Source organism: Marmota monax, unplaced genomic scaffold, assembly GCF_021218885.2.
Source record: "Marmota monax isolate L192 unplaced genomic scaffold, Marmota_monax_Labrador192_F-V1.1 WCK01_AAM20220418_F8-fsc00042, whole genome shotgun sequence".
Lineage (NCBI taxonomy): Eukaryota > Metazoa > Chordata > Mammalia > Rodentia > Sciuridae > Marmota > Marmota monax.
Window position 1 is genome coordinate 9,979,702 of NW_026693008.1, and position 17,170 is coordinate 9,996,871.

The 17,170-nt window shown below is 38.6% G+C and overlaps 1 protein-coding gene across 4 annotated transcripts; it reads right to left on the reverse strand.

The window, feature by feature from the left end:
* Positions 1-1,082: 1,082 nt before the first annotated feature.
* Actr8 (actin related protein 8) lies at positions 1,083-16,459 on the reverse strand. Of its 4 annotated transcripts, XM_046452695.2 has the most exons (14): positions 16,267-16,405; positions 13,569-13,732; positions 12,690-12,860; positions 11,481-11,591; positions 9,433-9,537; positions 8,879-9,052; positions 8,296-8,389; positions 7,822-7,954; positions 5,810-5,963; positions 4,720-4,815; positions 4,421-4,561; positions 3,066-3,330; positions 2,167-2,330; positions 1,083-1,368 (listed from the first exon to the last, which is right to left on the reverse strand). In XM_046452695.2, exons 4-14 carry the CDS (start codon positions 11,550-11,552, stop codon positions 1,225-1,227), a joined length of 1,542 nt encoding a protein of 513 aa, XP_046308651.1. In that variant the 5' UTR covers positions 11,553-11,591; positions 12,690-12,860; positions 13,569-13,732; positions 16,267-16,405; the 3' UTR covers positions 1,083-1,224. The 4 variants fall into 4 exon arrangements, with proteins under 4 accessions (XP_046308651.1, XP_046308649.1, XP_058438132.1 ...); XM_046452693.2 differs by lacking the exon at positions 13,569-13,732 and having other exon boundaries at positions 16,267-16,459; XM_058582149.1 differs by lacking the exon at positions 13,569-13,732 and having other exon boundaries at positions 12,690-12,823; positions 16,267-16,402.
* Between the last annotated feature and the right edge of the window lie 711 nt (positions 16,460-17,170).

A 17,170-nucleotide genomic window follows, 5' to 3' on the forward strand; every position in this document is an offset into this window, starting at 1 on the left:
ATCATACATCCCGAATAGTATTAGCAAGTTAAAATTATTTTGATGTACTTGTGGACTCTTCTATTCCTAATCTACTGATGGAGTTACACAGGTTATGCTTATCTGTGCAAAATGCCTCAGTACCACATTTCTTCCTGCCTTAGACTTCTTTCTATATTACATTCTTACCTCCAACTCTTACCTTTCCCTGATTTTGTCTCTCCCCACATCTGCAGTCCTGGTCATAGTGGTGACAAGAACAGGCACCTAACAGCTGGGGTCAGGCATTCTCTCCCACCTGCCAGGTCTCTTGAGTTCCAGGTATGTGCTCACTACTGGCTCCTGTCTCCACTGAGACACCTTCTCAAAGAAGTCATGCTCAAGGCCTGGACCACTAGTGCTGATGACTATATTATTTTGATTTTGCTCCAGAGTGCTCACAGGTTAAGGGCAACTGGTCATACTGAACATAGAAATCTCCAAAAGCTTGCATCTGGTTCTTCAAATAAAGGAAAACTGGGGGCTTGATGATCAAGTAGTAATCCTGACAGTTACCATATTATACAGCACAAGCTAACAACTCTAAATTTTATCCAAATCATTTCTATATAGCTTTAAGAAGGAAAGATGTCCATTTTAGCTGTTGTCTTGCTCTTATAACAGTTTTCTTTAACCCACCCTACAGCATTTCTGATGACAGCATCTAGCCAGTAAAGCCTTAAGTTGTTGTCTCTAGAAATCTAGAACTGAATGGGTTCCTATCTTTTTTTGTAATCCCACAGAAAATTGAAAAAAACCCAAAAACTACTTTTTTTGTATTTAGAATTCCAAGAATACATGAGTCACGTGCACAGAACTCAAGACACCTATACTATGCTAGACAAGAGGGAAATGGCACAAATGGGCCCTTCTCACAAGTCACATCAGTATGGCTGACAATGCTCAGAGGTCAACAAAAAGTTCTTCGCCCCATAAAAGAAAGTTCAACAGCAACATTTTATATCACTGCGAAGCCCTGAGAAAGGGGCAGAGAGCTACAATTAAAGAGTTCATATTTATTCTTAAATGACCTGTCTTCAAAAGATTATAATTTCAAACCAATGTCATATCATGAACATAAAACTGAAATTTATTTCTTTTCCTTGACAATTAAGCATCTAGGTCAATAAATTAAAATACATACATACATATTCTTTATACCAAGAGACTTGTTTTGGTCTTCAACAGCGACTTTTCCTCCCCATTTCACCACACGAAAGCAGCTCGCTCTCGTAACATGCGGACACCAAAACGCTGCCATTCTCGCTGATAAATCCACAGTTCCTGAGTTGTATCCAAACATGCCAACACTGCCCCTCCTTTCCATGCAATCAGCCGAGGATCCATGTCCTAGACAAGTGATAGAACTGTTTTAGTATAAGCAGACAAGATGTATACTTCATTTACTTTAATCTGGGAAGGATTCCTGCTGAGTTCATGTCCTAAGAAGCTAGGTCTTCTAACCATATTAAGACAGCGGGACTCATGGACAACTAAGACCTCTCTGTTCTGACAAGAGAACACTTTTAATTTTTACTATTGAACATGCTACCCTTCACTACTATTCCACAACAGGCCTTTAAGCAGGAACATATATAACAAAATAATTTTGATATGTGAGTGGAATAAATACATTCCCACAATCCTTCCCTCAGAAGTAAAAGAAAATAATATCACCAGGAACTGTAGTGAGATTTAATTCAAACATGATATATTTCTAAATTCCTGGGTTTATATTTAATGAAATTCAGACACAATGTATTTCAAAATTCCTGGGTTTATACTTCTTTTCAAGATAGTTCAAACCAAAAAGATTTTTAAAGATCTTTCTAGTCCAGGGACCAGCAATAGTTCTTGACTATAAGAGGCTGTCAGGGTATGAGAGAACAGTATTCTCAACCCACCTGATTCTCTCACAAAGGTAGAAGTCAGGTGCAGCAAGGGCCAGAACCAGGAATTTAGTCACCTAGTCCAGAGCTCCTTCTGCCACATCTGTGCCACACTCAAGAGTAATTTTTGCACTTCCTCATACTCTTACAACCTCGCCTGACACAAGCCCAAACCTCCCAGGTTTTAACTGTCCACTTATTAATAACCACTGCTGGTTTCGTTTGCATACAGTTCAATTTGCACCATGAAACAACACACCTTAGGCCTTGTAATTACATCCACATTTTCAATAATTCGCCTGAACGAAGGTGGCATTTTGTTGAGAATTCTGTGCTGTAGAAATTCTTGAGCTTTATGAAACATCAAACCACCTCCCACGACCAGGATGGAGCTGTACATCTTCTTTTTGGTATCATCAGATGCTGAAAAGACATAGATATCCCTTCCACTTACCACCACCACCACTAGGCCAAGCCACAAACATCTCTTGCTTGAACAACTGCAATAACCTCCTCAAAGATCTCCCTCTAGACCACTCTTAAACCCACACAGCCAGAGGAACCTTGTAAAACACAAATCTTGAGCATGCCGCCACCCCACCCTTCATGCCTTGTTCCTCAAAGGATTAAGACCAAACCCTTCAAGGTGGACCATGAGGTCCAGTGTGGTGTGGTACTCACCTACTCTCCAGCCTCATTCCCACACTCTGGTTCCCACATCAGTCTTTGCAGCTTTCTTCCTCTGCATGGAATGTCACCCTGTTTGTCTAACAACCTGTTTGCTCTCCACCTGAGATCTCTCACATGGCTCTTCAAGAAAGCATTCCCTACTGCCCACCCTCCAAACCTTCCCCGGAGTAAGTAAAACTCCTTTATTACATCTCTAAATCAGGAGCTCTTAGGACCCTATAGTTCAACTTTGCAGCACCCACCACAATTATAATTTCATATTTATGCAATTATGTTATTCTCCCTATGCTATACAATCAATAAGGCCAAAAACCAATTATTCTATTTCATTACTGTACTCCTAACACCTGGCAAAGCAAGGACAGAGTAGGTACTCGATAGTTTCTGAATGACCATGATACACTGCAAAAATATACCCTAAATTGAACCAATTTATTTGTTATTTCTGGTGTCCCCAAATGTGCTTACAACAGCAGTCTATGCTATGCAGGATGGCTTTGTCAAGGCCCAGGGCTTTCCCTTCAAACAGTGAGATGGCAGTTTTCCTGGACATCAGTGCAGTGAGGGCCTCCTCGGAGTCATTGCCAGCCATCAGGCAGTCTCCCTGGGAGGATCCTAAATCCACCTCCTGAGAATGGAGTCTTTCTGGAAGATCAGAGGACTGGCCACGAAGATCTCCTTCAAATCCAATGGGTTTAGATGCTGATTTTCGGTCAGCAGTAGCTTTTGCAGACTATAAATCAAAAGGATAATCAAGTAGATGGTATGACCATAACAGAACACTGTTGATATTGTCTAGCTAGATCCCACCCTTCCCTGTCTATCATGTCCCATTATGAAACAAAAGCCAGCAAGTTATACACATACTGCCCAGCACCCAATCCCAAGATAACCTAGGAGTGAGGAGTGAGCACACTCTAAAGCCAAAGCAGTCTCGGTAGGACTCAGTGTGGATCTACCACTGGTTGGATTTTGATATTAAAATGTTAGTACTGATACCATTTTTCCTGAAGTGAAATATTTCAATAGGATTCATGGGCCAACGGCTACTAGAAAATCCTCATTTTTAAGTTCTATCTACTGCTTCACATTTGCCTATGGGGCAGGAACAAAGACTAGAAAAGGTTTATAGTTCTCATCTATTTTTCATCATGAGCTCTGATATTTCATTAGCAGGTAAAAGCTTCATTTTATGCTCCTACAGCAGACCTCTTATTACTGAAACTAGTTTTGAACAAAAAAATTCAGCTCTTTGCCCATGCCATATACCTTTTACAACGTAATTAATTATAAAGTAGGTGAGATGCTACTGAAAATACTACTGAATCAATATTTAGTAGCAGATAATGTAAGTAAATAATATTATGGCAAAAGAAAAGTGTTTTCATTAACTTTTTAAGTACATGGCATGGCATTCAGAAAACTGAATTAATGCCTGAATAAAGAAGTCTATCATCTGGATTTTAAAGTCAGACTTTAATCAGGCATTGTAATCCCAGCTACTCAAAGGTTGAGGCAGGAAGATTGCCAGTTTGAGGCAAGGCTGGGCAACTTTGTGAAATTCTATCTCAAAATAAAAAATAAAAAAGGGATAGGGATATAGCTCAGTTGTAGAGCATTTGTCTAGCCTGTTGAAGGCCCTGGGGTCAACCTCCAATACTGTAAAAGACAAAATAAAATTCACACTTCATCTCTAGTTCTACAAGCAGTATCAGGGTTAGTCTGTTGAAAACCGAAATAAATGATCAGTGATCTATTAATTCTGGGCAAACTTCTCCTGCAGGATCAAAATTGTCTCTTCTCCCACCAGAATTACTATGAACCTGTTCTTGCTTGCTCTGTGTAGCCAGTAGATAATGCTCATCATGAGGATCCTCAGGATCACCCTGGGATCTGTGCTGCAAAGTTGTCATTTTCTGTCCAACAATTCCAAAAGTTGCGGGGTAAAACAAAGCCATTGGAGCCTGAGCATGAAAAAGAAAAAAAGAATCAGAAAGATACTGCCTCCAACTTCCAACTAGCAAACTCACCATGTTCCCAGCAAGTGCACATTCTCCCAGTGTGATTGATTGAGCCTGGATAGATTTCTTTTTACCCAAGATATACACATCTATGGGGTTACCTGGAGTTTTTCATCTCCTAACCGAAACTGGTAAAGCAGGGCAGGAGAATCTGGATGGCGAATCTGAAACTCATGGTCCTGAAGCCCAGAGATGTCCTGATTCCAGGAAAAGATGCTGTCAGTAAATCAGTAAGAATGCATGTAAACTCCTCAAATTACGCATAAGCCTCTCCATCTCTAAATTTTACAATAAAAAGGCCACCCTACAACCCTGTACCACTCACTATACTTAATTAAAAAAAGTTCCAAACTGGGTGTGGGGGCAAACGCCTGGCAAATTCAAAGCCAACCTCAGCAACTTAGCGAGACCCTAAGCACCTTTGCAAGACCCTGTCTCAAATAAAAGGAATTAAAAAGGGGTTGGGGATGTGGCTCAGTGGTTAAACACCCCTGGGTTAAATCCCAGGTACCAAAAAAAAAAAAACAAAAAAAACCCCAAAAACCCAAGAATTCAGTTGTTCTTTGCTTTCCTATTTAACACTTCTGAAATGTATATCATCTGCAGTTTTCATTTTTGATAAACATTAATACAAAGAGTGTCCTCAATCAATAAGCAAATTCTCTCAACTTATATCTAGACCCTTTTTATGTTTCTTAGAGTCTTAAAACTCAGAATTCTATTATCTGAAAAAGTAGAGGAAAAAAAGTCAAATACAAAAAGTAAAAAAGGTAGCCAACCCATATCTAATATATGTATGCATATATTATATATACACATATAGATATATGATTTAAAGGTTAACTCTTCACAATACTAAGAAAGTGCTTCAAAATTTAATAAAAATGTCCACATCTATGTATTTTTGTTACATTTATTATACCTAAAATTTTATCTTCATTCTTATCAGAGTGATTAGACACCTTCAGAGAAAAATGTGCTAAATTCTCCTAAAAAACAACCTGTGCATTCTGGGTTCAAGAGAGCACCTCACTATCTTGACCATATCAAAAAGCTCTCACCCCCTTGAGAGCAAAGCTTCTAGGCTTTATTAATTGGGTTAAAAGAGCAGTATAATTAATCTTAAAATACCTTTTAAATATTACATTTTCTCTAGAAACAAAAAAATGATAGGTAATATTTTGTTCCCACCTGGTCTAAATGACAAAAAGTTTCTTTAAGGTGCTGCAGAAGAAGGCAATCCATTTTATTTGTTAACTGGCATTCTCTGTAAGGGAATCCAGCTCGTTGCATGAGCCAATAAAAACATCTTGACACGTCAGATCCTCCATAGGCCAGACAAAGCCTAAAGTTAAAAGGGCAGACTGTTAAATCTGTGAGTTAGGAAGGTGCAAAGAGTGCTTCAAGAACTCCTTTAGGCATAGTACAACACAAAAATTTTCAAATGTTTATTGTAAGAACTGAATGGAAGAATGGAATAGATAGTAGAAGGGACAAAGGGAACTTGAGCCAAAACCAGTTGACAGGGCACCTGGAAGCAGTCATTTCTAAACCCTAATGATATGAACATGCTTTTTGCTGTTTGCAAAAAGTTTTCAAAACACAGAATATACATTATTAAATCCAACTCATTTTCAAGTCAATGGACTTTCGCTAGATCACAGTTGTTTGGCTGGCTGCACTCACAAGCATGCAGAGGTAACAACATAAGACAAACTTATGAGGGAAAGACTTAGGGAAACTGTTCACTAACTGAAAGTTTCTATAACTTAAGAAGACCACTGTAAAATTATTTTAATGGTAATAAACCTGGGTCCAGTATTTTCTCCATACTTTGAGAACAACAATGGCAGAGCCACGCTAGCTCATACTGGGTTTTATCTATTTATTTTTATACACACACACACAAAACACACACACACTCTTTTTTTTTTCAGTTGTAGATGGACACAATACCTTCATTTTTAGAAATAATGGTGGAATGTGATGATCATTATTATCCAAAGTACATGTATAAAGACATGAATTGGTGTGAATATATTTTGTATACAACCAGAGATATGAAAAACTGTGCTCCATATATGTAATAAGAATTGTAATGCAATCCACTGTCATACATAAATTTAAAAAAAAATTTTAAAGTAAAAAAAAACTGTTTGGTTATGTTTCATTTACATAATGACTCTATCCAATTGCCAATTATAGTTTTTAGACAGTTTACATTTTATTACATCTATATATTATTGTAATCAGTTCTTTTTAGTTTCCCAAAGATTTTTTTTCTGATGGTCAATGATTTGTTTTTATAATTACTCTGTTCAGAAAAATCAGTTATATTTCCTATGTAGTGTATGTACATGTATGTATTTGCACAGAAATATCTTGTTTTTATGTAATTAGATGCAACAGTTTTAATGAATTGGGATGAATAAAGGAAAAGTGATGAGCTATATGAGAGCATAAAATAAACAAAAACAATGTCAAAAAGAAAAAAAAAAACTTTATTTATTTTTTTATGTGGTACTAAGGATCAAACCCCACAGCCTCACATGTTCTAGGCAAGCGCTCTACCACTGAGCTACAACCCCAGCCCTCATACTGGGTTTTAGAATGTCTTGTAAATTGGGATTGGAGGCAGTAGATTAACCTTTTCATGACCGCCTTGAATCCTGTTTATATTCATTTCTTCTGTACCTGAGACTTAATCTAACTAAAGTAAGAGACAGAAGAAAGCTGTCTTGGGACCACAAAACGATGCACAGAATCCATTCCTGTACTACCCAAGTGGCTTTACCTGCATAAAGATGTCTTAGGAAGGACATGCAGCAAACGTGCTCCTGCCATTTATTTTATTAACTCGTTACCACTGATGACACCACGGGAAAACAGCCATCCTTTGCTGTTAGGGTGTGATTAGCTTTTCTATGGCAGGCCACAGTAAAAGAAATGAAGTTAACATTCACACTTCCTCTATGGGAAAGCATACAATACAAGCCAGGACTTTCAGGAGCCACTGACATGGATTCACACTAGAAAGTTCCAATAAGGGCAATCATTTGTTTTTAGTCTTGCTAGAATTTATACTCCCCAAATCTTGCTGGTTTCCTAGGCCGACTTTTAAATATATAATTTCTTAACCCTAATGATATGAACAGACTTTGAAGGGAGAGGGAATAGGAAACATCATCTCACAAGTTCCTTACCGCGTGTTCCGATGAGACACCCCATCCTCCACACAGCACACGCTTGTCTTCTGGTCCCCAACATCTACAATACATGTGCTGCTTAAGCCACTTCCAAAGGTAGCACAGACAGACTCCTGATGGACCACAATCCCTAAGAAACAAAAAGCAGAGGACCAATCAGCTAGAGAGCAGTACAGATTGTAAAAACGATTAACTAAAGTCAGGAGCCTAGAAACTTTTAGGAATGTATCTGCATTAATCTTTTCAGAATAAGCATTTAAATGAATCAGTGAATTAGATTAACTTTGCCACTGAAAAAGAACAATTTCATTTCAAGTAGGGCTCACTGCAGGACTAGGGGTGTAGCTCAGTGGTACAGTGCTTCCCTAGCATGCATGAAATCCAGGGTTTGAACTCCAATACCACAAGTAATTAGATAAATAAAATTTTTAAAAAATTTGTAAATAAGTCTCACTAGAATATCCCACATACCTGAAAAACCCATCTTCATCAATATCATATTCACTAGTTCTTTCACATGCTGTTTATTATAGATATCAGGAATTAATAGGATACATCTATAATACTAAAAAGAACAAAGAAAAAAAGGTGGAAGCGTTAACACATCCAGTCAAGTCCAATCCCACCACACCTGTCCTTATGGAGGCGTCCCTACACAGGAGCAGCAGTTACGGCTAATGGCTCAGAGGAAAAACTTGAACACATGTGCAATCCTTTAACATTTTCTGTTTCTTCATGAAACCCAAAGTCTCCCCCCACCACACTTGGAATCATCTCAGATTTGTAAAATGAAAGATAAGACAACTAATGTGTCTGAGTAGAGACAGAAAACATAAACATGAGCAAGCTTGCTGACTTCCAAACAGCACTGAGACACCCCAAAGCAAAACATTAAAAAATAAGACATCAGAAAGGAACTAACTGAGGAAGACCACCACCCTAAGGATGAGAATGCTTCAAGAAGGACACTGTATCACAAACAACTCGGTAAAGTCTATTTGTGTTGACCAAGAATCTTTAAGACAATCCAAATTAACTGGGAATTTTAGCTCACCTTTAAGTCTTTCAGTGGGATTTCCAAGTACTTTTGTATTGCATGAGACCATATTACTTCAATATCTGCTAGAACAGCTGTAAGGGAGCCCCCAGGTCCCGGGTGAATATTTAACTGGCCTCTTCTGATAGGCCAATGGATATTGTAACAATCCAATGGATTAACATACAAGGCCTAGAAAAGGCAGGGAAGGAAAGAGGTATATTTTAAAAACTCTTCTCCTGGAGTCAAAAATCTAAGACCAGAATTAATATTAACATTTCTGAATGAGGAGCTGGGGAATGTAGCTCAGCAGCACTTGCCTAACATGCCTGAGGTCCTGAGTTCAATCTCCAGCACTGGGGGGTGGGGGGGGAATACTAAGAACACCAATTTCTGAATGTTTTAGATGTTGAATGTGAAATATTTAACAACCCAGGTATCAGTGTGAATATCTGATCCTCAAAGCAGAATAACCAAATGTTAAGAAACAATCAGAACTTGGTAGCAAAGTGGATTTTAAGAGAAAGATCACGTTTTTTCTTTTTTCATTTCACTGTAAAGACATTTCTTACCTCTTCTCCTACCAAATACTCAGGGTGATGAGACGTGTTTGTCCACTTATTTCCAGAACAGTGATCTAAAATTGCAGGCCGCATTTGTTTGTTGTAGGAACGTGCCTGAAAAAAAAAAGAAAAAGAAAATTAGTTGCATTTACACAAGAAGGGGAGGAGGGCAGCATTAAGAATCCCTTTTGTTTCTCCCATTCACAGATCAATTTTAATCACAGATCCAAAATACTGGGGAAAATATTCACTAGTCACCGAAAGATTTTCTTGTCCTTTTCCACAATCTTGGTTTTTCCCATGATTTTCACACCTGTTTTGTTATTTATAGACAGTCCAAAATTAAAACTATATACTGCTTAAAGATGAATATAAATCTATATGTAAATCTAACTCATGTCTGCATTGGTTTATATTAAATTGAAGAATACAGCTAAGAATACAGCTTCCTACCAAGATCCTAGATTACACACTCTCCAGTAAAATATAAACTTTTATAAACTTGGTTAATAAACTACCTTATAAGTTAGTTGGCTTGCCTATGCATTTGTGACACTGATTCAAGTATTCTAGTATTCAATATACAGTTAAGAAAGGAGTTTCTTTCTTTTTAAAGGAAATCTCATCTTGTATTTGCAGAATAAAAGGGAAAACGTGTGAATGGTATTATAGTCATGTGCCACGTAATGATATTTTGGTCAATAATAGGCCACATATAAGACAGTGGACCCATAACATTATAATGGAGCTGAAAAATTCCAACCACCTACTAACTCATGACATTACTCACTCATTTGTGGTGATGCTGGTATAAACAAATGTACTGCTCTTCCAGTCACACAAAAGTAAAACCCGAACAATTAGGTATAGTACTTAAACTTGATATTCATAATAAACTATGTTAATGGTTTATATATTTATACCATTCTTTTATAGAGTATATTCCATATATGTGTATAAAATATTTAATATAAAATATTATTTTATATGTATATAGTACATATATTTTATATTTATTTATAAAAGTTAACTGTAAAAGATTCTCAGGGTCCTTCAGGAGATATTCCAGGAAAAGACACTGTTATCATAGTTCCATGTGTTATTACCCATGAAGTCCTCCCAGTGGAATAAGATGTGGGGGTAGAAGACAGTAATACTGATGATCCTTACCCCATGCTGGCTTAACGTGTGTGTTAAGATTTTAACCAAGAAAAGTTTAAAAGAAAAAAAAATTTAAATAGAAAAAAACATAGATAAGGATATAAAGAAAATTTTTATACATCTGTACCATGTTTGTATCTTAAGCTGTATTATAAAAAAACTGAAGAAGTTACAGCAAAGTGGCTAAATATGGAGCTGCAACCTATAACCCCAGGTATTGGGAGGCTAAGATAGAAGAACTGCAAGTTTGAGGCTAACCTCAAGGCAACTTGGTGAAACCTTGTCTCAAAAAGAAAAAATATATATGTGTGTGTGTGTGTATGGGCTGAGATGTAGCTCGGTGGTAGAGCACTTCTGGGTTCAATCTCCAGTACTGTTTTTTTTTTTTTTTTTTTAAAGGTTTTAGTAAAGCTAAATTTGTTTCTGAAAAAAAATAAATAAATAAGTGTTGCCTATGTGTACAATGTGTATAAAGTGTACAGTAGTGTACAGTGACATCCTAGGCCTTCATTCTCACCACTCACTGTCTCACCCAGGGAGACTTCCAGTTATGCAAACTCTGTTCATGATAAATACCCTACACGGGTATACTTTTATCTTTTATTCTGCATTGTTACTGTACTTTTTATGTTTAGATACACATATACCTTCCATTTTATTACAACTGCCTATAGTATTCAATACAATAACATGCTACACAGGTTTATGGCCTGAGAGCAATAAGCTATGCCATATGGCATAAGTGTGTAGGCAGCTAGATCATCTAGGTTTGTGTGAGTCCACCCTGTTATTTGCACAATAGCCCACATTGAGAGACATACGATAATATGTCCCCATTGAGAGACATATGATAATAAAAGTGGAAAAGAATAAATGGGAAGAAAAAGTTGACTAACCTGTTCAGGAGACACAGGAATTCGTCTTGTGCCATTTGACATTTTTTTAGACCATATTGCTTGATCCACCATTTTAAGGCCATTTTGTCTTTGTTCATTACTTTCAGGTTTCTGAGGGGAAAAAATTGAAAGATGAGCAGAATAAAGGACTTAGTGAAAAGAGAAAGCTACTATTTAATCCATCATTAGGAACTACTCCCTCATCAACAAACAGCATTTCCTTAATCTCTGTCATTTGCAGTAATTTACAGGATTCCAAGTAATCTTTTATTGTAAATAAAAAAGTCAAAAATGAAACTCTGACCAAACCCTAAATATTAGCAAAAATCTATATCCTCAAGAGACTTTTGCTTGTTAAAATTTTTCACAGCACTAATCAAAGCACATCTACTTCATGTTTACAAAGTATTTCAGAGATTCTTCCATACATCTGTATTTCTCATGTTTACAATTTTGTAACAATGTCACATTCCTTCTACATATTGTATTTTGATTAACCAAATATACAAGTTACTAAGATTTTGTGGACTCTTACATGGGCGAGTTATAATTAAATTTATAACTGGACTTCAGTAGTCTGCTAGTTATACTAAACAAGAGAATCCTAAAGGTTACCATCACAATTACAAAAATTTAAATTTCTAAAACTGTCCTTAACTTAAAACTTGAAAGCTAAAAGTGAATCATGATGCAATATGCAGATTTAACAGCTAACAAATTTTTTTCTAATAATTACCATCTGCAAAATAAGATTGAGTGAATGCTTACTTCAGGGAAATTATTTTTTTTGTCTTGAAATTATAATTTGATCTAAGACTATACAGTAAGTGGTTGGCCATAGCAGTTCAATTTGCTAATGGTTTTAAAATATGAGTTGGATTTAAAGTATAAGTGTTTGGAAAAGAAAATACAGTTATCAGTTAATAAAAACCCATATCATTTTAAGTGACAATTCTATAACTTCCATTAAAGATCACCTTTATCAATATCCAATTAATCTTAATCAGTTAAACTGAATTTATTTTTGTTGTAACTAATTCTTCACAATCTAAATCAACAGTTCAGATAAAAAATGACAGCTGTTATTATTTTAAAACACAGTAAAGCTATGAGGATGTTTGTTCAAGATTCCCAGATACTCTTGGGTGTCTAAGCCCTCAAAAGGAAACAACCTTGGGCTTTCTCTCCAGGTCCACTATTTTGACTTACATTTAGTCCTTCCCTTAAGAGCCAATTGTCCTTGTATAGGGGCTGCCCTTGTTGTTTGTGTCTTCTTGCAATGACATGAGGAATGCTGGCAGGGAGTGTGTCTGTGGCTCGACCAATTCTCAAAGTTGTTGAACCTGGATGTATTACAACAATGAAGTTGCTCTGGATTTGCTGCAAATGTGAAACACAGGCGTGTGATCTCAGTAAATACTATACAGGTGTAAATTAATCAATCCATTGGTAACAAACTAAGTTTCCTGTAAAGACTACTGGACTCAAGAGTATCAAAATAATTCAGTAGAGGAGTTGAGAAATATCCAATTACTGCTCTCCATCTTTTTGTATCTGTATGCTCTTGATCTGACTCAGAGTGCATCCAGCTAAACAAATATTTGCTTAAATTAAACAAAATTATCCAACATAAATTAACACATAAATACTGAGTGATTATGTGCCAGAGACTATGGGTACGATGATGACTAGGATGAAGTTTCTACCACCCATCTAATTACTAAGGAAGACAATTAAACAAGGTATAGAGTGTGGAAGAATATGGAGAATACTATGTTCTAAGATCCATATGAATGACCTAAAACATTTGTTAAGGTTAAAAAAACAAAAAATGTCCTAAGTTTTCCGATTCAGAAACTCCAGGGAGAACACCTAAGAACTGACAATTTTAAAAAGCTCCTGAGGTGACTAATAAAAATTACTTAGGTTTGATGGAAGGGGTCAGAGAAGGAATTAATGGAATTATTACTTTGTAATGCTGGAAACTAAGACTTTATATGTTAATCACTTCAGAATGTGTCCACCAAATGTATTTTGGTGTCATTATTTTTAAAACAAGGTTACCCTTGTTGGTTCTGTATTATTTACCTGACATAGCAAGAGCTATCCTCACAAATCAGAAAACTTTGCTGCAATTCACAATCCATCCTTGGATAATGGTGAACAAGGACTGACAAAGCAGCACAAATCCAGGACGGTGGCAATAACTGTGGGCTTTACTTTTACATGACAATCATTTCAGTTCAATAAATCTGAAGAGGGCAGAATACAGAATTACTTGGGAGAAGTTCTGCTACATGAACTTGTTGAAGGTTCCAAATTTCAGTAGGGAATAAGAGAAGGGACTGACAATCTTTTTCACAACAGGGATGCCTTAGTTAAGAATTGCAATTCCAGCCTGACTCTTTAGTACCTATTTTACCCTGACATCAAGCTACAGTTGTCTTCTTACCCGTCTTCCTTCAAAACAGTTCTGTGGATTGTCAATAAGTTCAGAACCTCTGCCTAATTCTCTAGCTTCACTCCAGAACCACTTTCATTTTAACCTCTTTAATCTTAATCTATATTCCTTTTTTAGATGGGGTCTTGTTATGTTGCCAGGCTGGCCTCAAAAACACAAACCTCCTGCCTCAGCCTCCCAAGTAGCTGGAGTTACATGTGTGCACCATCGAGTCTGGTTCCTCTTGAATTCTTAACTCACTGACTTTGGAGCCTTCAAACAGACAACTCCTTTGCTTGAAATGTTCTCTCCCGCCTCTAAGTGTTACTCCTCCTTCAGGTCTGAAGTTAAATGTCATCAGACAAGATTTGCTGCCCACATCCCCAGCAATCTTATGGTATTCCTTCCTTTATGACATTGTCACTTCTGTAACTATTTATTGTTTGCTCTCTCAACATACAATAAACTTTCCATGAGAAGGGACAGCTGTCCTGTTCACTAATCTATATCCCAGCATATGGGTGACAGGAGCCTGGGAGGTTATTTGTTGAATCACAATGGCATCATTCTTAAGAACCAAGGTGTTGAGCAGTACTTTCCCAAGCTATTCTGTGTAAGGCAGACATTTGTCCAACATATTGGGGTAAACAGATGAGGCTGCCCAACATCAGGGATACCTGTACCTCATTAACAGCTTACAATCTGCAGCATGTTGACTGGGAAGCTCTGGAGTAGAAAATGCAGCTTCTTAGAGCGTGGACAAATATTTTTTGGTAATCACATATTTAATGTATTAAAAAAATGGATACATTCCACACATTATTTCTCTGGATTAAGTCTTGTTTTCTTAAAAAAAAAAAAAAAAAAAAAAACAACAACAAATCTTACTACATTAAACAATATAGGTATCACAGAGAACATGGAAAAACTAAAGGGTGCTACACACACTGACTGCTGTAGTGCTTAAGGGCCCAGGCTCAGGATTCATAAATCTGGCTGCAAATTCAGAAGCTACTTCTTTGCTCTGTTTACATTCCTATCTCAAGCACTCTTGTGAGGATGAAACGAATTAATCATTAATCATGCAGCCCAGCCATAGGAGGTATGGAGAGAAGCACTTAATACAGGAAGCCTTCCAAAAGTTCTCCATTGCCTTCAGAAGATGCCATATTCCAGCTTATATAATCTTCACAATATGGCTTCTGCTATCTTCCTCAATTCCAGACATCCTAATTTACTGCCTATCCTCTCTAGGCCCAAGTGTCTTCCATGCTGTTCTCCTTCCCTTTCTGAACTTCCCCTGCTAACTCCTAATTATCTTCAGGTTTCAGTCCAGATGTTACCTCCTTTGGAGAAACCTGCCCTGTCAGGGCAGAAGGAAGTGCCTGCTGTCTGCTGTATAATCCTCTGCACTAGCCCATTCCACACCATGTTCTGTTATCTGTGCCCCCCACAACAGCAAGCTCTACTAGGAATAGGCTCCTGTATAAAGTGGGAGAATGACAGGGAGTAGAAACAGGCAAGGCCACTACAGACCATCTAGCCTGCTCCTTCAACTGGAGAAACCAGGCTTCTGCAACAGTAATAATTACCCCGAGGGCTTCCCATGTGCCAGGCACTCTGCTAGGCATTTTACAACTGTTCTAACCCACCCATGGGTGAGGAAGCTGGCTCAGATGACAACGTGAAATTCTGAGCATTTAATGCCTCCTTATTTCTTTGTGAATTATGCATTGTCTTTTCCAGTTTTCCTATGAGAAGGTGTTTTCTTCACTGATGAATAAAGTGCTTGCAAATGTACAATAAAGCTCCTCTCATGCCAAGCTAATGCAAATTTGTTTTTCCTGGTAAATCTGACTTAATCTTGTTCTCTTCTGAACAGGCAGGTCTCAATCTCTAGAGAAAAAAGTCCACCTTCTCCTTGCTTTGAAGTTTGAAGAATCTTTGCTAACAATGGAAAACACCTGAACATGTAACAATCATCAGCTGCAGCTCCCCGTGGACCAGCCGGGTGCTAAACTCTCCCTGAGGCCATGTAAACCTCAGAGCAACTTGGGAGGCACGTGATAGCACGGTCGTAGTTTCCGGGCTGGGGACGCGGGGCTCAGAGCCTGGCGCACTGACCGCCAGACTCTGGTGCGCACCGCGTTCCCTCAAAGCCCGCAACCGGCGCGAAACGACCACTTCGCGGCACCACCCACTAGTGATACGATCCTCTAGGGGGGAAACCCGACCCCTTCCAACGGCTGCCAGGCCTCCCTTCCTCGGCCGCGTTCTGAGCCCCGGCCTGGCCCCAGCGGACCTAGGCTAGGCGTGGGGTCCTGAGTCCGGCCCCCGGCGCCCCACCTCCTGCAGCGATTCCGGCACCAGCGCTGGCACGATGGGCCGCTTCACGCCGCGCTGCTCCTTCTCCTTCTCCCCGCCCTTCTCCTTCCCGTTTTCTGCGTCCCCCTTCTCAGCCTGGGTCATCGTGGCGGCGGACGCCCACCAGCCTCTTCCTCAGCTAGACCTCCAGAGCGGAAAGGCCACCGCGCAGGCGCAATTTCCCGCAGGGCTGCCCACAATCAAAATGGCCGCCGCGGGCGTCGGCTCGGAGGATTCTGGGAAAGCGGGAAAGGCGGGGCTGTGCAGTAGCAGAGATTGGGTGGATGTTGCTGTAGATAGTTCTTACGGTAGGATGACAGCAACATAATGGGTTTTCGACCGCTTTACGTAGTCCCGCCGACAGAGTCTCATTTTAAAACTTCATTTTTGTGAGGTGCTGGGGTTTGAACCCAAGGTCTTGTGCATGCAAGGCAAGCACGCTACCAACTAAGCTATATCCCCAGCCCGAGAGTCTCATTTTGTCTTAACAGGTGTCTCTTCTCCAGGCTTCTCAGACAACATACATGCTCCTAGTTCTCATATTTTGCTGATCGTGTTGAATCCGTTCTCTGATATTGGGGTTCTTTGGGGCAAGGTCTCCTTAGATGACTTTATAACGTTTCATGGATTTTACTATAAATATGATTCCCAAATGTGTATCTCCAGTTTGGACCTCTCCCTGGGATCTAGATTGTTATCCAATGGCCTATTATCTCCAATTGGACATCTACAAAGCATTGCAAACTTAAATTTATGTTAAATTTAACTTTGACAGGGCGGAGGGTGGGAGGAGGTACCACTGAGTCACATCTCCAGCTCTATTTTTGTAGTTTATTTGGAGACAGGGTCTTACTGAGTTGCTTCACACCTTGCTTTTCCTGAGGCT

Excerpts from the sequence above, each read along its gene's own strand:
- Actr8 (XM_046452693.2), bottom strand. The coding sequence starts at position 16,389 with ATGACCCAGGCTGAGAAGGGGGACGCAGAAAACGGGAAGGAGAAGGGC. Across the intron at positions 7,955-8,295 it reads GATGAAGATGGGTTTTTCAG|GGATTGTGGTCCATCAGGAG; the intron begins GTATGTGGGATA and ends TTTGTTTCTTAG. Across the intron at positions 4,562-4,719 it reads TAGGAGATGAAAAACTCCAG|GCTCCAATGGCTTTGTTTTA; the intron begins GTAACCCCATAG and ends TTTCATGCTCAG.